This window comes from Varanus komodoensis, unplaced genomic scaffold (genome assembly GCF_004798865.1).
Source record: "Varanus komodoensis strain SLA01 unplaced genomic scaffold, ASM479886v1 scaffold14_1, whole genome shotgun sequence".
NCBI lineage: Eukaryota > Metazoa > Chordata > Lepidosauria > Squamata > Varanidae > Varanus > Varanus komodoensis.
Window position 1 is genome coordinate 4,803,983 of NW_025335438.1, and position 23,050 is coordinate 4,827,032.

Consider the following 23,050-nt stretch of genomic DNA (forward strand, 5'->3'; position numbering starts at 1 on the left):
CCCTGCATATTTCTGAGGCTTGTTTTGCTTACTTGTCAGTAGACATGCAGATATGTGCCTTCCTTACTTCTGAGTAGACATATATGTTGGCATTTTGGATACTATTTGAAAATACTCCTGAGGAATTCAGTATATGTTGAGAGAACTCTGCCACCAACAGTCAATTATGTAAAATAAAATACCTTCTTTGATAACCCAAGTTCTGAGAACATGGTTTAATCTATTCATACTTTCCCCCTATTGTCTTTTTAATTAAACAAGCTTCACATGGTATACCAACATACAGGCTAGGGTCTTTTGTTTTGTTGTGTTGTTATTGTTTTAAAAGAAAATCAGGCTTAATATGGTTTGCTTTTTGTTATTAGGTTTCACATGACTTGTTAAAAACGACCAGTGATTATTCTGAATTCATTGTATTGATTTCCTATAATTTGTGTTAAAGTGTAATAAAAACATTCAGTGCTTTACAACATAGAAACCGAGAGGCGTTACACAAAAGGAAAAACAAGGATACCAAAAAGAAGTGAGTAACAGTAGCATGCTGGGCTATTGAAAAATTTGAATGGATGAAGGAAGTAATTTGAGAACATTTCATGGACAACAGGAAAGGAAAAGTAAAGAAGGAATAAATTGTTGTTTTTCATGAAATCTTCATGTTGTTTCATGCAGGATTTCTCTAAGTAGCTGCAAGGGAATGCTCTTGATGCTTTTTCTCACTCTTAGTGAAATTAATCTGTTCATGGATCCACTTTCCGACACCAGGGGTAATTCCATTGTAGGACAATGCATCTTTCAGGATCAAATCCTGAAATGGGGAGGAAAGTGTTAAATATTAAAATCTAGACATAGCTTTTTCAAACTCTTGAGTGATTCTGTTCACTTAAGGATGCAATAAACTAGAAAGTCTCTTTCTATACTTATTAATCCAAATACTTTTAACAGTATATGGCAAATGAAGAAAAGTATTTAACTTTGAAAAGACAAAAATACTTGCTCATTAGACATAATCAAAGCAGCAATAAATTACATTTCAGAATATTGGTTTCAGAGACAAACATCATCAATTAACTTTGATCTAGTGACAAAGGAGCCAAATCACTTTGAAATCTGGTAGGCAGGTTTCAGAGTATGGTGTTAAGGGCCAGTTTTCTGCAGGATTTGGATTTTATGAGGTTTCTTGTGGGGTTTTGTGGGATTCAAATAGCAAATGCTATAGAATAGTGGTTAAACTTTTTAAAAGGTTTTAAAGAGTAAGTTCTATTCTGTTTGGTGCTATTCCAGCAAAGTAGTCCAGGGCAGGTGCTTCTACAGGCCATCTTGCAAAGTATGCCTCACTTTGAGGAAGGAGTATTAAGCACAGGCCCGGTAGGAGTTCTTCTTTGCCCGAGTAGCATAAGTGGTAGTGGTACTCCAGGTCTGTGGGCCTCAGCATCAGCTCCTGGGGAGAGACATAGGTAAGAAGCAGCTGTTGCTACATTAGCAAAGCCGCCCAAGTGGCTGTGGTGGATGGAAGAGAAGCAGGCAACTGTTGCAGGAAGGAGCAGTGGAGAATTGGTGCTACCATCACCTAAAACAACAAGACAGTGTCTTTTGGGGGGGGGGGGTTCTGTTCTGTTTTGTCCCTGATGCACTCTCACATATACACGAAAAGCTCAGTCTATATATGGCAGATGTCAAAGTGGCATCTTAAATTGAGGGTCATGGAAATAACCTACTACAGCTGGGGATGCAATCCACACTGAAAAGGACATTAACAGACTGGGCTTTGCTATGGAAGTGTTAATTTGCAACTGCAGCTGCTAAGTTTATTAAATATTCCCTCTCCTTGATGATCAGGACATATAACAATAGCCTTCAATTCAGGAAGCAGTCTACAGCATAAGTGGGAAAATGTTAGGATTTTAGAAGGGCCCACAATTGCCAGTGCCAGTACCTCCTTTTATTTACCAGGTACTTTTGTTGGCCTGGCATCTATGTATGGCGTTACATTCTGGGTCAATTGAAAATGGTGGTGGACAGATCCATCTACACAAACTTGCCAGTTCTAGCTTTGCCAATAATCCCAAACTGTGCAAGAACCACATACTTTTCTAGAGTCAATTAGTGCAGATTAGTGGATTTACTTACTTATATTCCACCTTTCTCCTATTGTGGAATGCAAGGTGGCTACATGTCGTTCCCAGAGCAGTTAAGGCCAGCCTCAGACCTGTTTAGGTACCTTCAGATTCCTTCATCTTTTTAAAGGAATTTTTTTATTATTATTGTGAAAATCTCAATTTATCTTGGAGTCATAAGTCCATGACATGGCTCAATTGGTGTCATAGAGGGTCAGTGGCAGGCTGGAATCTACAGGGGCAGAGGGTTGGATTCCCCACACATTCCTATGGATAACAATGGCCAGACTAACAGTTACATAGGATTGGATGATAATAAATGCATTGTCAATTTCCATTTTTAAATAACTTTGATTTTCTACTGAAATTTCACCTGTGTTATTTCACAAAGCTTGTGTTTTCGTTTTATCAAAACCAAACTTTTTTGGGAGGAGGATGAAAGAAATGATCTTGGCAAGACAAGCAGTAACGAACTGTAAGCTGTATGAGCAAATAGAGAGGACAGCTATATACAAATGCCATTTGTTTGTGAAATCAGTGCCACATGCTGGATATTGGCAGCCATGAACTACAGTGGAAAGTGGATATGGTGGTCTCTGAGTATCAGATGAACACATCACAGTAAGCAAGGGGGAGGCTGCTTTCTTCTCCTTTCTGTTGTCATTCCATTTGTTTGTTTATTACAGCCACCAAATATGTATCAACTAGCTTTTTAACAATTACCTGAAAGGTAATCCTTAATAAAAGGGAAAAAAGTATCATTTTTGTATGTGCTCGATGTTTTAAGTTCCTACTTAAAAACTTAAAGTCTATTTTTAAAATAGATTATGATGAAGGTAAGCCATCTGGCTCAGTGCAATTCAAGATTAGCCTGAATCTGTTGAGCAGTTATAATAGCAAATTCCCAATATTGGTTTTGATGGAAGAGAAACTCACTGAAATCATTATACTGAGAATTAAGCTAGGCATGATTTAGGAGTTCTGGGATTGGACTTTGCAATTTTTTTTCTTTTGAAAATGTAGCTCTACCATGTAGATGTCTTGGTGATCCAGATTAGGACTGTGGTTCATTGATGGGGTACCCTTTTCTCCCCTTTCAAATTGCTCTACCCTAAAGCTGCTGAGAGCATGCACACACACACAGAAAGAGAGCGAGCGAGCGAGCTGTGCCCATTAACTTGTTTCAACTTGGGAAAACAGCTGCTTTGGTTGGAAATTGTAGTTTATGAAGAATAAACCTCCTTTCCTCATTTCTGTGGTTATGATCTGAATTGCTTCCTCCAACCAAGTCCTCCCCTCTGGTACTGCTTTCCTTTCTTACCTTCGCTCCCCCCCCCCTTTAAAAAAGTTGCTAGGAGTTCAAATCAAAAGTTGTTAGGAGATCAAAATTTCACAGCATGCCACTTTTGCTACTCCCTAGGGGCAGGGGAGCAAAACAGTACTTTATTCTGTTTGATGTTTCCCTACTCACAAGCATGATTTTGAGCTCTGTGGGGTGAGAGAAAGCAAGTGTGGGTAACTCCCTTTCTCCTTTTCACCCTCTGATTGTCCGCCATATGCTTGCATCATCTTTGCCTTTTGGAAGACGTTGTTAGGCACGTTTGCATGCTGCAGTTCTAACCTTATTCAGGTGTTCTATCCCTTCACTGTGAAGTACTTTCATGGGTTGGCTCACTGCTGGCCTTCTTGCCTTCCATGTGTTGGGAAAGCAGATGTCCCCAGTGGGGAGTCTTTACATTCATGAAGGATTGCTGTGTTATCCAAAGCCTTCACAAGTAGAACCCAAGCTCCTTACCTTTTGCCTTCCCAACATCTAGAAAGTGTTGGGTGCAGCAGTGAGGGTGAAACAGCAGAGGGAATGGTGATGGCAAGTCCATCCACATTCTTCCCCTCATCATCTCAGGGACAGAGCCCCTGAGGACAAGTATTGTCTGTCAGACATATAGGACTGTATCTGCTTGCATGACAGTAGGACCTGCCACTAAAGCAACTGGCAAAGTGCCAGAAAGTTTGTTTTCAGAACAGGGCAGATGAGTGGAACTCAGAAAAGGGTGCCTCGCTTACTAGTTACATCCCAGAAATAAGGACTCTGGCTCATTTCTAGAGCTATTTTAGGAAATGCGAGCTAGTTCTGCAGACAAAACAACATGTAGGGTGGCATAGTGGCAATGCCGAATACTGGTTGTAATGAAGTCTTAATCCCAGTGCCCTTGCTTTTTAACATTCTGCTACATGATATGTTTTATTTCAAAGAGAAGTCTGTTGGGTACACTCGCAAACACATACACACATCTTCAAATGTTCTGAATAACAATAAAGATAATTTGATTCTGGCAGCTTTAGAAAACAAACAAAACCCAAAGGTTCCATTTTACTAATGGATTGAATAAATTAATTCTCAGATAAACTACTACATCATGTAAGAGCTATGGAAATTAGCAAAATCATTTTGCAGCCTACATTTCCAACTTTTCTTATACTATACAAGTATTATTACATACTACTTTAAGGGTTACTATGAACTGTTGATTGTTCAAGGAGAAATGCCTTGGATATTGTTGAACTCCTATGGACTTGTGAATGTATCATCTTCCCCTTTGTTGTACAGTGTCAGAAGATGATGCATGCATTTAAGATCTCTGCTACAGCAAGGCAGCCACATAGGAATTCCAAGGCTCGGTTAGAAAACTTGTGGTTCCCATGTGGGGTCCTCCAGAGCTGGAAAAAACAAACTAACCAAACCCTAAGTTTGATTCACTGGATCTGAAAATGGTGCAGACAAAATATTGCTGGGAAAGTGGAAGAAACAGACAATTAGTATGATGAAGCAGCTGGAGCACCATTCCTATGGGTAAAGGTGACAACATTTGGGGTTTTTTAGCTTGAAAATGATTAGTAAAGGAGGGCTATTACAGGGGTGTGGAAAATGATGGGTGCTATGGAAAAATGGATTGCGAGAATAACTTGTGCAGACAAGTGGGGGCAAATTTTTCTCATAAAGAAATAATCCCCAGAATCTATACTCCATAAAGTCATTCTTTAAACTGTTTACCTAATTTCTTTACTCCTTTTCCTATGGGGCCAGTAGACATTTATCCTGCTTTTTTTCAGCAGTCAGGGAAAATACGGTGCTAACATGGCATTTTGTATATCATAAATGTGAGTTTTACATCATAAGATGAACACCAAATGCAAAAAGAAACTACTATAGACTAAACAAAATACATTTGCATGTTTTAGACAACTTTAATATGGATATGACATTATTTTAGACTCTTTCCTGTATACAGTATTTTATTAAATAAATATTTAATTGCATGATTTAGTGCACCCTTAATGAAATCTCCCCTTAATAGAGGGCCATTTGCACACTTGGCTATGTAACAGCTGCTTCTCTCACGCCCACCAGCATTACTCTGAATATTTCTTTACTGAAGGCTTTTCACAGTAGGTGCTCCCAGATGAGGATTTTATTGTGCTGTCACTCTGCCTAATGCATGATATTTTATGTGGGATTCAAATTATGATGTATTCCATTTGTAATCCCCCAAGGTTTCCCTGCCACTTCATCCTTTTTTCCTCACTGTTGAGTCCATTGGGGAAGAAAAGACAGAAAAGCTTAACAGAGCCTTCTGTTAGTTAGCACTAGAACACCCACCTCACCTCCAAGTCTGGAAGCACCCAGTGGTTCCCATTATCTTATTACCTTCTCATGCTTCCATTCTTTTTTTATTTCTTTTTTTATATATTTAAGCTTGAGCTCATCCTGCAAAGAGAACAATGGTGAATAGCTAAAGCCAATGTTTTTTCAATTATTTAGCCTTTGGTGGCCTAACTTCAAAAACTACCTAATTTTATAATTCCTCCAAGATTTCATGATTTAATTTATACACTTTACATAAAATACCTCATTTCAAAACAACATGTCATGGAATATTATCACTGCAGGATATATTAGAAATGAATAATCATCCTCTAATAAGAATAATGTTTCCCTCATAAGAGGGTTACTATCAAAACACAGGCATCTGTTTCACTGAGAACCACCCAGCTTTTTGGAACAACTGTCTCTTTCACTCATAGATTTCTATATTCATTTGCAGAATGCAGAGGCTGTATTGAGATACATGAGTGTTACACTGTGCAGTTAGTAAGTATATTAATTATGGACCTAAATGAAGCATTTTTCTTACTAACCCAGATCAAAATGTATAAACCAGATGGTGCTTAAAGAAGAACTTATAAACAATAAAACACTGATTCTGACTACCATGAATAGACAAAAGGGCAGCTTGTTGTAAATGATCTGATTATACATGAAGTAAGCAAAGTATGTATCTTTGTTATAAGGAAACACCTGGGGCCAGTTCTTGAGCTAATGTACAGTACCAAGTAGTAAACCTGTTTAAGAGACTGTACTGTTGGCATTTACAGAAACCAAAAGGTATGTAATTTTATTCTACAATATCCTTCTTAAGAGGAAGCCCGTGTATAAAGTCTATCAATTACACTTGTGGTATTCAGGTCCTGGATACCTTCAGTGTGAACCAGAGAGCACATGTAACTTGCAGACTGCCATACAACATTAGGGGTCATCATTGTTGCTAGGGAACTAGCAGTATCTGGGAAAGAGGCAAGTGAGAAAAGATGGAAGCAGGTGAAACAGAGAGTTATAGAGTCAACCATTTCAGAAGCAATGTTTTAAAAGCTAGGAGGAGGAACAATAGGACTCCATAGTGAACAAGGCAAAATCCTCTGAAATCACTCTGATCAGAATTATGCAACTAAGAAAATTTGTGCCAAGGCTTCAGATTCTTCTTATACATGCAAATACAGTTCCCCAAACTAGTTTTATCATTTAAAAAAGCCCTACAAAAAAGCCCTATTAAGCTTAATTCAATGAAAATTAAGCAAAATAAATTCTTCTAAAGATCTGTAAGGTCAACCTGTCTTATAACTGGAAATGGGGACAGTATTTATATACCATTTATATATTTATGGACATTTATATACTGCAGCCCAAGTTTCCACCTTCCACACCCACTTTCTCAGCCTTGGAGAGACAGCCAGTATATTTTTCCGCACCAGCTGCAAGGGGTGGGGAGCAGTTTTGAAGAGCAGATTCCCAGCTCTGAGGTCAGAGCTCTGTCTCTAGAAATATAACAGAAACATGTGAAAGCAACTACAAAGTTTAAAAGGCTAAGCTAAAAGATGTGTTTTCAGACACTTTTAAGAAGCCAAGAGAATGGGGGTCATTTGTAGTTCTACACATTCCACACTTTAAGATAACACAAGATAAAACACACTTATTTTTTCAGCATTCACATTTTGAATGTGAGCACAAAGGTGTTTGCATTCATGAAGATCCCTATATCAGGAAAATGTCTTGCAAAACATGTGCATGGTATTCAAACTTCTATACTAACATGCATGTTTTAGGAAAACTTTTCCTAAAATATATCAGATTTCATGTTAATTTTTTCTTATCTCCTCTCTCAATTTACAACATATCAGACTTAGGACTGGAAACATGAGAAACAAAACTGGGAGATTCAGCCTTTCATAATAAACACTAAATATCTTCTGCTTAGAAAGTTCATGACCCAGAATACATGTGGATGACTCTGTTTTTCCCATGCATTGCCACTTAAACCAAAAATGATCCAAGATGAATAACATGGTTTCCCCTCCAGTATTCATAAAACTATAAGAAATATTGAGTGCGATAATATATATAGATATAGATATAAATAAAATGAAAATAGAGATCAACATTTCAATTAAAATGCCACCAGCTAGAGAAAATTACAGTGCTACAAGGAGTCACTTTTTGCAATTTAGTTGTACAAATTCGAATGTTCTTGGTAGTCACAAAGGAACTCCTTCTTGTGGAAAGCAATCCCATGTCAGGATCAGAATTCTGAAAAAAATGTAAAATACTCTAAAAATACAATGCAAAGATAATATAAAACCACACAAGGTAAAAGTAAACAACAATGCATAAATAATAAGTGTGGTCTGATATGTGGAACAATGTCTGCAATCCAAAGAATACTCAAATGATTCTGCCTCTGTGCTGGAGATTCTTCAATTCTATTTCTCAACTGTGCAGCAGAAACCTTTGTTTAAGAGTCCTAGAAATTATTTGCTAAATAGCGGGTCTGTGTTCTGAAGGTAACGGGAGATGAGTTACTGCTATGCAGGCTGTGATGATCTTCACATATCCCTTTTGTTCTAAATTAGTATTCAGAGAAGACTAATCTGTATTTGTGTATTTTATTTTATTTTACTTTGATGCAACAATGGTGATTAGAGACCATCTCCAGATCAACAACTTAACACTTCTTTCCAGGGTTTCATTCAGGTTAGTTACCTACTGACACAGCTTGTTAGTGGTTGCATCTTTTGTCAACCTTGTCAGTCAATCTTGATAGTCTTGCATTAGTTTGCTGATGAGTGCAGAAGATGGCCAGATCATTTGGGGGGGGGGGGGCTTTTGTTGCATCTGGTAGTGTGAATCAAATGGAACACCTGTACAAATGGGAGACTCTTGGATGAGCAGACAGCACTTCCATTTGCACAAGCAAAAGAATTGGATCACCATCCGCACCTGCCCTGGAGGTTCAGCTGTTGCCCCTTCTACTGCCTGCAGTCCTGTTCCAATCCACCAGTCCTCAGCAGAAGGTCTATGAGGGCTGCAAATCTATGCACAATTCCATGAGAAGAACATGATATGAATTTCTTAAGATCCAGGCCACTGTGCTGGAACCCAAATAGAAAAGGATGAATCTGATGATTTTTCTTGCTTCTTTTTACTCCTTTTATCTTTTTTAAGTTTAAAGTTTGGTTTATTATGTACTTCAAGAAATCTTAGGTTCAATTCATCCTAAACTTTGAGAATTTTTACTTTGCATAAAGATGTGCATTTTTTGTGTAGATTTCTCCTAACACACATATTTTTATGCAATTTTATTTAATGTACATATTTTCCATGGAAATTTCCCTAATATACACAGTTGAACTAATATACACAGTTCTCCTATTATAATTGGAGAAATCTCTTGCACAATTAGGGGTGCAGATTTTGAAGGATACACTGATATGTAGCTGATGTGATATACAAAACACAGCGCCCCAAATCAAAATAAATTGTACTACAGCAATTTATATCAGTCAGATCAGATCCAAGTGCAATCATCAGCACATTGAAATAATAGCATTTAATCTTAGCTCAATCATATTACCCCAGCTTTCTTCCACATTTTGATTTTGATTAAGCTGCATCATGTATAAGTTATTATATTGAGATAAAGATAATATGGCTTCATTTAAGATAGCAAGGAGAAGCCATTTTGTCTAATTTCTAGGAGATTTTGATTATTTCATTATTACGATAAAGACACTATTGTTTCCATAGACTGAAGCTTCCTTTCATAACTTAATTTTGTTGCAGTTTTGTGATTTAAGAGTGTTTTTTATTTAATGAGAAGTGAATCTATTCATTTTATGTACATTCAGTGAATGACATTCATGTGGATCTTATACACATTATAAAACATAGTGGAGCCAATTCAGTTGAAGGCAGGAGGAGTACAGATGCTGGATTGCCTTCATGTTCTCCTCACCCTTGAAATATTTAGATGGAAGACTTTGGTCACCTATTTTTCCCCACCTTGCAAGGAAAAGAGGCTGAGGCACCCCAGTGTCTCTCTCCTTCCCTCCGCACCCTTGTCCTTGCCCCACCCCATGCCAGTTTCAAAGGTGGTCTGTCTTTGGATCTCAGCATGAGTAGAACTAGTCTGACTGTGAGAGAGGAGAGAGGGTCCTCTGAAGTCAGAGCCCTAGGCCGGCATGGGTGAGAGCTGCGCCGGATTGGGGGCAGGGCGCGGAAACAAGCCGCCAGCATAATTCGCCAGATGAGGCCGGGCAGGAACCAGGACTGGGCCCGTCCCCTGACCATCTGCTGCTGCCGTGCCGCCACCGACCACCGAGGCTGACCTGTGCTCTGCGGACTGCTGACGCCATGTGAGCAGCCATCATGGGACCCGGGGGCTGAGGACACCGCGGCTGGACTGGTTGGTGGGCCTGTCATCGCCCACTGGCGCCATCTTCTCCCGGTGAGTTCTCCGCAGCCGCCCTCGCTCCCCTCCCCTGCCAGTGTGGGTGAGAGCTGCAACAGATTGAGGGTGGGACACGGGGACGAGCCTCCAGCATAACTCGCCGTATGCAGCCGGTGGCTGATGGCCAAAGGGTGGTCGTCGCCATTTGGGGTCATTTTGGGGCTGTGCGGAGGCTGGCCTGGCCAGGAATTCTGTTGGCTGGCAGGGCAGGTTGGTGTGAACTTGTAAATTTGTATATTGTATGGGTGGTTGGTGGGGAGTTCTTAAAGTTTTAAGGGTTTTAATTTGTTTTTAGCCTAATTTTAATAAACTAAAGCGACCCCCCTCCCCTCCCCTCCAGGCGTGGTCAGTGCTGAACCAGATACCCGGGTGGGCACAGTTGAGAGAGGGAAACATCCCCCACTCTTCCGCCCAGGTCTCTGTGATACAAGCCAGGTCAGCCCCCTCATCCACAATTAAGTCGTGGATGAGGGACGATTTATTATGGACTGACCTGGCATTAAGTAACAGCACCGACAAGCCCTGGGGGTGGTTGATAAGACTACCTGGAACCCTTCGGCTGGGGGAATAACCAGAAGGGGGAACAGATGTCAACCATCTGTCCCTCCTTCTTCTACGCGGACTCGTTAGACCCTCAACACCATAACATCCCTTGCCCATAACCACCCCAATGGTGGCGCCCATGCGCTCCCCAGGCAACTTCATAACCATAGCCAATTAATGGTCGCTTTAGTTTATCGAGCTTCCATCTTCCTCACGGGGCTTCCGGTTCCCTTGAGTCCGGGTCTAGAGTGCTTCTATTTGGTTTTGGGTGACCGAGACAGATTAGGGATTCTGTTGGTGTACCGTGCATCCTTCTGCCCAAAAGACTCTCTGCCTGAGATGACGGAGATCGTCTCAGATTTGGTGTTGAGGACCCCCAGGATGTTGGTCCTGGGGGACTTCAATCTCCATGGTGAGACAGTTCTGACCGGGGCAGGTCAGGACTTCATGGCCTCCATGACGGCCATGGGGCTGGCTCAACATGTCATCAGCCCGACCCATTAACGTGGACACACTCTGGACCTGGTTTTCTCAATGGGGCAGGAAGAGGGTGATATGAGAGTGAGGAATCTATGTCTGACTCCCCTGTCATGGTCAGATCACTTCCTCATGAGGTTCGAGCTCGAGAATAGCCTTTCCCTCTGTAAGGATGCAGACCCAATTGTGTTGGTCTGCCCCCAGAGCCGGATGGATTCGGATGGATTCCTGAAGGCTCTGGGGGAATTTCCGGTTGATAAGGCTGGTGCTCCTATCAATGCTCTGGTCGAACAGTGGAATGGGGAAATGACCAGGGCTATTGACAAGATTGCTCCTAAGCGTCCTCTCCCACCTGACAGAGCCCAGTCATCCCCTTGGCATACACCTGAATTACGAGCGATGAAGCGGGTTGGGAGACGTCTAGAGCGTAGGTGGAGGAAATCACAGGATGAATCTGACCGAACACACTTAAGAGCCCATTATTGGGCCTATGCTGTGGTGGTGAGGGTGGCGAAAAAGAAATTCTTCTCTGCTTCCATTGCCTCCTCACAATGCCGTCCAGCGGAGCTTTTTCAGGTGGTACATGGGCTGGTTCATCTGGGCCCCAAGAAAGATCCTGTACCACCCTCGATGGCCCGCTGTGAAGACTTTGCCAAGCATTTTAAGGAGAAAATTGCTCAGATTAGTCACGAGCTGGACTCCACTAGTGACCCAGAGCCTTCAGGGGAGGACCCAATGTTGCCATCTGGTCCAAAATTGATGGATGAGTTCCAGTTATTGCGGCCTGATGACAAGTACGTCCCACCACCTGCTTATTGGATCCTTGCCCTTCTTGGCTACTCAACAAAGCCAAGCACGGAATAGGGACCTGGATCCTGGAGGTTGTCAACGCCTCTCTAAAGGATGGCTGGGTACCTGCCCCTCTAAAGGAGGCGGTAGTCCGGCCAGTCCTAAAGAAGGCATCCTTGGATCCAGAGATGGCCATCAATTATAGACTGGTGGCCAATATACCGTTCCTGGGCAAGGTGTTAGAGCGGGTGTTGGTGGGACAACTCCAAGCACTCTTGGATGAAACTGATTATCTGGACCCATTTCAGTCCGGCTTCAGACCCAGTTATGGTACTGAATCTGCCTTGGTCGCCCTGTACAATGACCTGTGCAGGGAGAGAGACAGGGGGAGTGCATCCCTGTTGGTTCTCCTGGACCTCTCAGCGGCTTTCAATACCATCGACCATGGTATCCTTCTGGATAGGCTAGCGGGATTGGGAGTTGGAGGCACTGCTTTGCAGTGGTTCCGCTTCTATCTCAATGGCCGATTCCAGAAGGTGGTGCTGGGGGACCATGGCTCTGTGCCATGGCAGCTATGCCATGGAGTTCCGCAGGGATTCATTTTGTCCCCCTTGCTATTTAACATCTACATGAAACTGATGGGAGAGGTCATTAGGAGGTGTGGGCTGCGGAATCATCAGTACGCTGATGATACTCAGCTCCACCTCTCTTTTTCAACCAATCCAGGTAAGGCAGTGGCTGTACTGAACTGGTACCTGGCTGAGGTAATGGGCTGGATGAGGGCCAACAAACTGAAGCTCAATCCAGACAAGACGGAGGTCCTGTTGCTAGGTGGTTCAGGCTTCGGAGGGGTGGGACCTGGACCTTGCCCTGAATGGGGTTGCACTCCCTCTGAGGGACAGTGTCCGCAGCTTGGAAGTGCTCCTCAACATGGAGTTGACTTTGGAAGCTCAAGTGTCAGCAGTGGCAAGGAGCACTTTCCATCAGCTTCGGTTAATCCATCAGCTGTGTCCCTATCTGGAAGATGACTGCCTTACAACAGTGATGCATGCACTGGTTACTGCCCGACTAGACTTCTGTAACGCGCTGTATGTGGGTCTGCCCTTGAGACGGTCCAGATGCTTCAGTTGGTGCAAAATAGAGCTGCCAGGTTGCTGAGAGGGACTGGGCATTGTTCTCATATAACCCCTGTCCTCCGTCAGCTTCACTGGCTCCCCACTGAAGTCCAGGCCCAATTCAAGGTGCTGGTTATTACCTATAAAGCCCTTAATGGCTTAGGACCTGGTTACCTAAAGGAGCACCTGTGTCCATACTTGCCCTCCCACGCCCTGAGATCAGCGGCAGAGGCCCTTCTCCGGGAGTCCTCCGTGAAAGATATTAGGAGGGTGAGTACCCGGAGGAGGGCCTTCTCTGCAGTGGTGCCCCACTTATGGAATGCACTCTCCAGAGATGTCCGCCTGGTGCCATCGTCATTTTTTTTTTTGGCGCCAGGCCAAGACCTTTTTATTTAAATGTTATTTTAATTAATTGTTAATTTATTTGTTTTAACTTATTGCCTGGGTGTTTCTAGTTTTTATATATTTGTATTGTTATTTATTTGATGGAAGCCACCCTGAGGCTTACGCGAATGAGGCAGCATATAAGAATCCCAAATAAATAAATAAAAATAATAATAGTTCTGACCTCTACTATGGTTTTGCAGATTATGTTGGGAGGCCATAAAAATTACTTCCTAAATGTGTGTGTACCTGAATTCAACCATAGCAGGATAGGAAGGTCAGAAAATACTACTCCAAGGATAGGCACGGCTGAGCACTTGCCAAGGGCCTACATCCCAGTAGAGGCCCTTTGTCAAGTGCCACTTGGAGAGATTTCTCTTCTTTAGCACTTCAGTCTGCGTGTTTACCTGCTTCACACTCAGACCAATACAATGGAAGCAGAGAACAGGAACAACAAGAGCACTTCCTACTTGCTTCCCGGTTCCTGCAAGTGGTGGCAATGATGGTACTGAAGTGCAGGAAATGGGGCATCTGGTGCTAATGGTGGTAAGATGGTAAACTCAGACAGGGGAGTGTCTATTGAGGGAACCTTTCCAAAGACCCTCAAAAACATGGAGTCAGCCATGCCTCAAGCCAACACATACCTTCTGACCTGGCTGCAACAAGTTAATAAGGTCAGAAATCCAGCATGGAATTCCACACACCCCAAAATGCACTGTATTAGTAACAGACTCCAGATCCTTATCTTTGCCATAAATTAAACTGGAAAGCTGCAATGTTTCGCAAAGCAATATCTAGTTTTCCATAATGATTTTAGTCAATAGTCATAATGTTTCAGACCCTAATTTTTCATAGTCCAAATAAATATAACCCAACCCTAAATAATTTCATGACATCAATTTATTGGCAAATTGTAGACAATCTATTTCCTCCCTGCTCATTTCAAACTTGATTTCAAAACATTGCACAATTCCCTAGTTACAGAGACACGAGTCCCAGAGAAAAGAGGCTGCTTTCTAAGGTATACATACTGAGCTGTGTCCAAGGTCACCTAAGCATGGTCACAGGCAAAGAATGCTGTGTTTTTCCAGAAATGACCCCTCCTTTTCTCCTCAGAAACATCTGCACGGATGGCCAGGGAGACTTCTATTAAGTAAGAAAACCCTGTCTTTTCTGGGGTTGGCTTCCAAAAGTTTGAAATATATGTTATGAGGTCACTAGAAGCCTGTAAAACTCCTCAGAAGAATACCTCCAGTACAAAGTTAATTTGAGGGCATGTTCATCCTGCAGATGTTAGCAGTTACCATGCTAGTTTTCCACATTTATTCAAAGATATTGCCAAATCTTATTTTCCCCTCAGCTCATATGTATGTATCTTAAAATGTTCACCTCAAATACGGGTTAACAGATCTCCAGCATTTCCAGTTTTTGTTAAATAGTTTGGAAGTAGCAGAGATACTGGCAAAAGGTTAACCCCTTTCCCATGCCATTTTCCCAATCTAAGTGGCTCACTAAGCATTTATTATGCATTTATGTATTTCAAGTATATTCCACTTCTTCTCCAAGGTATTCAGGGTGACATCCACTGTGCCCTCACACACTTGTTATGCTTGCAACAGCCTTGTGAGAGAGGTTAGTCTGAGAGCTGGTGTCTCAGCCAAGGTTACCTGGAAAGCTTCATGATCAAGTGAGGATTTGAACCTGGGTCTCCTCAGTCAGTCTAATATTCTAACTGCAACAACAGAATAGTAACTGTATGCAGTACTACAATTATAGACAAAGGGCTTAATGAAATTCAAAAGTCCTACCCTGACTCCCTCCAATTTCACTCAAATCATGCCCCACTGTAGTCCTCTGAAAAAAAATAGCTAAGGAAGCCATCACAAAGGATTAGGAAAATTGAGTTCATAAGAGCACAATCAGTACTTCTATAATTTGAACACTGCTTGTAGGTTTTCTTCTGCAGAGCATGTAGAAGCTTATCATATTTTATATTTCACTGTTGCACATAGATTAAAACTTCTCACAGCTTAGCATCCTAAATTCTGGATAAATGTGTCACTTTTGTTTTCTCATGTAATCATATTGTGTAAACCTCAAGTGCTATCTGTCCTGCCTCCAAAGATGTTTGAGAATTCTGCTAAGTTCTTATCAAAACAAAAAATAACAAAGAACAGCAGAAGAAAATTCCCACAAATGCCTACCTTCTGCTCCATGTACCATCCTTCCATTGCATTTACAGCCAACATGGGGAGAGCTTAGATTACAGGAAGTAGAGAACACTGTACACCATTCTCCCTATGTCAATCACACTCCACCTGCCCACCAATCAGTGGTGTGTGTGATCAAGAATGTGTATGGATGAATATACCTGAGAGAGTGAATGAGAAGTCTCTATCCTTCGCCACTTCTGCTACATTCACTGACATGTGTCCCCCAGATGCCTTCCCAGTGCCAAATGTAGCCCATGGGAGCAAAAAGGGGGACCGTGTAGAAAGGCCCCTTGCACAGCTGCAGGTGACACAGACAGGATGAGGACAAGGACTGCTGCCCAGATACAATCTCCTCCTCCCATGAATATTCATTATCAATTGTTTTCTACAGCCAAATAGGATGATGGGATACAAACAAGGAGGCCTCCATTTCTGTAGGGATGCATAGCCATTCAGTATAGCCATTCATCCATTCAATATGCATAACCATTCGGCACCTGTTTCTTTCCAGCAGAAACAGTTAACTGCAGAATCAAAATCATAATCAAGTAGCCTGTGATGAAGCTATGTTTTTATTTACAAGCCCTACTGCATTTTATTGTTCCTTCTGCTGAGTTTTCATTGTTGTTTTTGGATTTATGTATTTATTTATTGTGCATTGTTTTATATTTGCTTAGAGGGAGGTAGGATACAGGTAACAATATCAATGACTAACAGAGAGTTAACAACTACAGCTACACCTTCCATATACTCTAATAAAGCCTTCTAAAATCTATACAGAAATTCTCACTTTCTCCCATAGTTAGCAGTTGGCCTCTGTGTAAAAAGCCCATTGAAATATACAAAGTTGTGCACAAAATAAGACCAATTCAGCAAAACGGTCAACAGTTGAGCCAGTGAGAAATAATATCTAGGTTAGAGTTTCATAAATCTACCTGCAGTGACCGTATGCAGCTGTTAGACACTGTCAGTACAGTCTTGCTTTATTTCATTGATGTATACAGGATATGCCTGTCTTGTGGCCAGAAAGTAGGGATGAATGTATCAGTCCATTTCTAGTCTGTAAAAGTTTCATATGCTCTGAATCAAAAGTCCATTCCATCCAATTTTTGCATCAATCTGTTATTTTTATTACCCCAAAATCACAGTTTTAATATTATCACCTATTATGCAATTTCCCATGGTATATGCATTTTGTACACTTATTTTTGTTTTGTACACAATTTTGAACACAAGCTAAGAACTAATTTGCTGTATTTGGAAAACTGTCCAGAACAAAGGATTACTCTGCCCCCACCTGCACATTATGCCAGGAAATTAAATATGGACCACAGTTGTGGCTCATTCCTCTAATACCCAATCTGGTCTGATTATTAAAGGAGCTATCCATGGTGCTGAACCTTTTCAGGGACAGGGACCAGAACCATGAATTGCTCCTTAAAAGGTTAGACTGAAACCTCAAATGGATACACCATCCGAATGACAATGAAGCTACCAGTTTCTGCTGGAAGATAAAACAAAAATTTTCCCCCATTCCCTACTATCAAACATATTCTGTGGCTGTTTCACTTGGAGGCACAGATACATTGAGAACTACCTAGCCAGCAAAATTGAGCTAAATGCTTCGTGATAGAAGGACCAAATGCTGAAAATGAGCCAAAGCCTGAGCTGTATCATGCTTCACAATAAGGTGTACCAATGTTCTCACATTTTGCTATTGTTTGTGACAGATTAGAATAGAGGAAGTCAACTGGAGGTCCCTCTCTGCTTCTTAAATTGGGTTCCTACTACACATGAATGGTTTAAATAGTAACTTTTATTTTCTTTTTTGCAAGATGAATTGCATTCCAAAATCAAATTAAAGGTTGTACTTCAGTTGGCTGAAGATCTTTGGTAAAGCACAATGTGCCTTTTAACTTGAATTTACACAGACAGAAATAAGTTAAGCGCCACTATGTTCAATGAAGTTTATTCCCAAGGCTGCATTAAGGTGAGATTTTATATATGTATTGTTTGCTTGTGATGGCTTTGTTTTATGGTAGAGTTTTTATCTGGAGTGTTAGCTCCTTTGAGTATAAAAAATAGAAACACAGAATATCTACTGATTTTTCTTGGAGGGGCAGGGTGATGGGAATCATCATCATAACTGTGCACATCAAAATTTAGCACTACACAACTGAATACTGTGTTGAGGCTGCATTCTGTGAGCTACCATCCTGGTCAGCATTATAATGTAAGGCTATGAACGCAAAGCCCTTCTGTATTCAGGAGAGCCACTCAGCAGCCACTAGAACACCCTGAGTGGTTGCTTATGACCACTTAAGTAGCTAATAATGGCTTCCTAGTGACAGTTGTTTACAGGCAGGCAATTCACATGCTTATCACCCTATAGTTAAGATAAATAGCATTACTGGGCACACCAGATAGTTGCTGTCTGAAAGTACCATCGGCTTCTAAACACTAAGTGCCTAAAATGACTATAGCAAAAATCCTAGATAATGTCTAATAAATTAGCAAAAGGAAATTTTGCCTCTCGAATACACACCTTAATGTGGTGAAGGAGTCTGAAAGTGTTAGAGAAGCCAAGGGAAATGCTGCCAGGAGGTCATGCTCTCTCACTAGTCTGGTCTCTCACCTGAGATAGAGTACCACACAACTTTCCAATATCTAAGTCAGGGGTCTCAATCTCAACTTACCTGGGGGCCGCTGGAACTAGAGTCTGGGTGAGGCTGGGCCACATCAAGTATTCCACCACCACGGTGGTGGTGGGCTGCTCATCCCACGGCCGGCCCGGGCGCCGCTGGTGCTTTGAAGGCCGCAGGGCCCCTCCCCTGTGCCCTGCCCATCCCGGCAATTGGCCCGCAAGCCGCGAGTTTGAGGCCCCTGCTCTAAGCCAAAGACAATCTAATTGTGAGCCCCACATAGACCTGGTCTCTATTTCTTTCTGTGGTTCATGGCCCTGGAATAACTGGGCTTACAGCTGCCCAAATGGGAAGATTGCAAAAGTTGGCTTTACAGGTGGCTTCGGTAATATGAACTTTTTTTAGAAGAGCAAATTAAGATTTGATGAGCTAAAAGAGGTTCATGTCAGCATGGGTAGGTGGAAAAGTCTCAGTTCATCAGTGTTCCATGGAATACCTGTGGGAGGACTGAAGAGAGAACAATGGAGGAAAGGATCGTGCTACTCCTAAATTTAACCCTAAACCTAAGCCCAACCCTATCTTTGCTATGCACTACAGTTTATCATGTCATGTGTCCTCATCCACTGATTGACTCCATGGATTTACCATGGAAAAGCATCATACAAATATGCTTCTTCAATATGTAATAAGTGTAAATTTTGTGAATTTGAGTCCACTTGATTAGATGCAATGACTTTAGCAAAGGAGTGGGCAAATTTGGGAAGGCAGGAGGCCAGTGTGGGTGAAGGTGGAATTGTTTTTCGATTTGCTGCTACATTCTAACAAAAGGATACAGAATCTCTCATCTGCAAGCCAGCACAGAGGGAAAAAAAACAGATGCATTATGTTAGGGAGTGGGGCAGCATGCCTTTGAAGCCATCTAACCCACAGTGGACCTGACAGAGGGCAATTTGTGTATGTATCTGTATGAGTTTTCTTAAACATAGCGTACATTCTGACATGCTGGAAATCTTTGGTATGAAAGTGGCCTTTACTCTAAAGTATCACAGTATTCTCCATACTTTCTCAGGAGGGGCAGCTCAGATTGCAGAGCTGACAGTTCAGCTTATCTTCAAGTTGAGATTCTAGCACTAAGAAAAGCTTTTTAAGAGGAGGAAGCAGCATGTCACAAGTAGCTGTTGGTCTGAAGCCATTCCTGGGAGCTGTGTAAGGCCTTGGACAGGAAAATACAATGCTTTTGGGCCAGGCCAGAGACAGTTGTGGGAAGAGGAAAAGTCAAGGGTGAGCAGGACCAAAGCCTGAGTGGATGGGAGCCCTCTTCTCTTTCTCTTCCTGGCACCTGCCTTTCTCTCTGTGTGCCACCTCCTCTCTCTCCCATTTTCTCTTTTTTCCTACCTCTTACCTTCGTTCTCATTCTCATTCATATACATATATGCCATCCATTCACATAAGCACACAGGCCATCCATCCATACTCATTCTCTTACACACCCAGCCACACATACATTAGAAATGGAAAGTTGTTATAGATGACTACTTCAAAGCTGAAAGCTAACTCCTATGGGCAGCACAGCCTAGCATACAGAGGTAAATGCTCGGTAAAAGCACACAATTTCCACAATCACTCTCTCTAATCCAGTAGTGCAAGCTCACTCACGGTGTTCTGTCTCTAGCCCCATGCAAAAGTTCAGGAATTATATGTGCAGAAGGAAACGGACAGGATTCTCCAACTCATGGAGTTCCCTAACTCAATTTACATTTTCTCTTTGGACCTTCCCAATAAACACAGGAAGGTTGTGGATGCAGGGCCACAACATGGATCCTTGTTCCCCTCCACTCTTACAGTTACTGAGTATCTCCAGAGGGCCTCTTTCAGCTCAGTTTCCAAGTCACATTGCAGCTGTGTTGGGATGTCCAGCTGTAGAACATGCTAGTAGACACTATCCAGACTGCTCCATGGTCCACCTTCTATGTATGAATGCCAGGAAGTGTACTAGCAGTTGATTGGTGTCCATGCTCAGAAGGCTGACCATAGATTGTGCCTGGTACAGCATCATTTCTAGGTTCCAAGAAAAGTCAGACAATGGCAGTGCTGGCAGCAAGTCATACATTTTCATGATGGATGAACTTGATTTTCCCAGAGAGTGAGGACAAAATCAACAGCTTTGGAAATTCAGGGGCAGCTAGTAACTGGCAAGTGATGGGGAGACCCCCAAACACTGCATGTGGTCCACAGGCTGCTTTTGATTGGACCAGAAGGATGTGCTATTCAGATAGATGGACTTTGCAGAGATACACAGATTAGCATGTCCCTTTCAAAGAAGTTTTGTAAGGAAACCCAATACAATTTCCCCTATAAGTCAGTCAGCAGGGACTGCTGAGACATAAGTTACCCTGTCTCTTGTCCTGGTGGAAGGCAGCATGTTTAATTTGCATTTAAATGTTCTTTTAATACTAAAATACTATTACTGAGCCTAACCTACCCCACAGGAGTGTGTAATGTTAAAAGACTGGTTACATATGCCACCTTAGGATTCTTGTATGAAAATAATATTATCATACAGACATCAGGGTAAAAAATAAAGTTGTGGTCCTGAACTACAACACACATTTCCATTTCTATTTGTTATAGTTTAATAAAGCAAACAGTGAATTTCATACTGTTATTTCAGATTTCAGTCAAGACAAATAGGAGGCTGAATTTATCACTGAAATACATGGAGGGCAGAAGCTGATCACTCATGTTCCTGAACTTTGTGACTAGGCTGTTGTTGTTGTTGTTGTTGTTTAAAGGGGAAAAATAGCAATTTTACTGGGTGAAAAAGTTTGTGATTTTGTGTTTCCCAGCTCATGCTAAATGCACCTTCTATCTTGATTATAGGAAGGGAACCAGACAGAATCATTTTATCCCACAGCTCAAGCACTCCAAGACTGGACTATTAACTTGCTTTTCTGTCACCATGGCAACATACTTTGCAAGTGTGTTGGACCAGAGGAAGGCACAGTGATTCATTTACTCTTCTCTTTGTAAATCCTATAGCTTTTCCCCACCATTTTAGCCAAATAACCCAATCTTTGCAAGTTTAGCTTTGTCCAATGGTAGGTTTCTGCCTCTTCAGGTTTGGATGCAAAAACACTTATTTGGAAATATGTTCTGTTGAAACAATAGCCACAAACCAATGCAGTGTTGGGTACACAAGTCTATGTCAACTCTGCATCAAATTGTCAGATGTTGTGGCCAGTTTGTCTAGGATTGGATGGGGTTGTCAATCAAAATATATTCATGACCAGACCAATACAGACAGGGACACTTTCTCTAGAGACAAAGCTAGTACTGAGGGTCATGTTATTGTTTGGCTTAGTATTACACCCATACTACATACAGTGCTGTTAGATTTTTTCCCCTATAACCTGTTTATTTCAGGGATTCTAAGTAATACATGTCACTTGAGTAAAAGGAACATAATCATTAGCTTTTTTGTCACCATTTTTGGAATGCCTTCAATTACGTATAGGAAATCTGAACAGTAAAACAGTAAAAAAGTAAAACAGTAAACTGTAAAAAGCTATTGGTACCAGACGGCATATTTCATTTGCAAGGGAGGATTTCATTTGCAAGGGAGGAACACCAAAATAACAATAATTACTCTTTGCCATTACCATTATCATGCCAAATCAATTAATAGTACTAACTACTGGCACTGATTTAATGTTAATAGAGAAATCCTATACATATATGCTAAGAGCTACATTGTCTTGATTGCAACAGGGCTCACATCCAGGTAAGTGGGTACAGAATTGCAGGCTTCAGTCAAAGAATGGGCTGTTTATATATAGGCTTAACTAAGTTTTGGAACACTTGTAGAGATGATTATCATTACAAAATTTGCAAATACACTTAAATATTAATTAAAATCATAGTTATTCTTGGAAAGAGTGGTTTTCCATTTTAAATAATGCTCTGTGAAAGTTTTTATTGTGGTGGACAATAGGTTCCAGACCAATAATTTGACTGATACATGTTTTTTGTTGTGGAATATTCTGCAAAATTCATACTCACTCTAAGTACACTCAGCCACTTGCCTTGGTTTGCATTCATCCTCTGTTTAACCTTCTTTCATACCGAGCTCTTAGAATTGTGCCTTCTGTCCCATAACCCTTAACTTTCCCATAATCTGTCCTTCAAATGTTTAATACTAAGAGAATAATATTTCCATAGCTACTAGACTGAGGGAAATACATGGATTAAGAGCAAGAACATTATCTGGCATTAGTAACATAGCAGACACAATATTACCAAGTATGTTGCAGTCATGTTTCCAGGGTAAGATGCAATATTATATCCCCATAGTGAATTTACATCATGTACTATCAGGAAACATAAGGAAATGTGTAAGTCAAACATTGGATTTCTATCAAGTTTCAGGGAGGAAACCTGATATGTCTAACCTGGAACTCTAATGTCTGCAGAAATGTCAGCAGATGGAATGAAATCCTGCAGGTTAGGACTGTGCACTGTGATAGCTCCCTTTGGCCCATGAGCCTTGATACAGCTCACCAGAGCTGTCAACAGGGTTGGGCGAATTGATCTGCTTCCAATTCTTGCCACTTCCATATCTGTTCATCCATACATCCATCCAGTATCTGCATTTAT

At 41.5% G+C, this 23,050-nt stretch overlaps 1 protein-coding gene across 1 annotated transcript in view; it reads right to left on the reverse strand.

Moving 5' to 3' along the window:
* Nucleotides 1-676: 676 nt before the first annotated feature.
* CNBD1 (cyclic nucleotide binding domain containing 1) overlaps nt 677-23,050 on the reverse strand; it is a 166,968-nt gene continuing 144,594 nt past the window's right edge. Inside the window, exons 12-13 of the mRNA XM_044424328.1 lie at nt 5,821-5,880; nt 677-805 (exon numbers count right to left, since the gene is read on the reverse strand). Coding sequence (XP_044280263.1) covers nt 677-805; nt 5,821-5,880 — 189 coding nt within the window. The remainder of the gene's footprint in view (nt 806-5,820; nt 5,881-23,050) is intronic.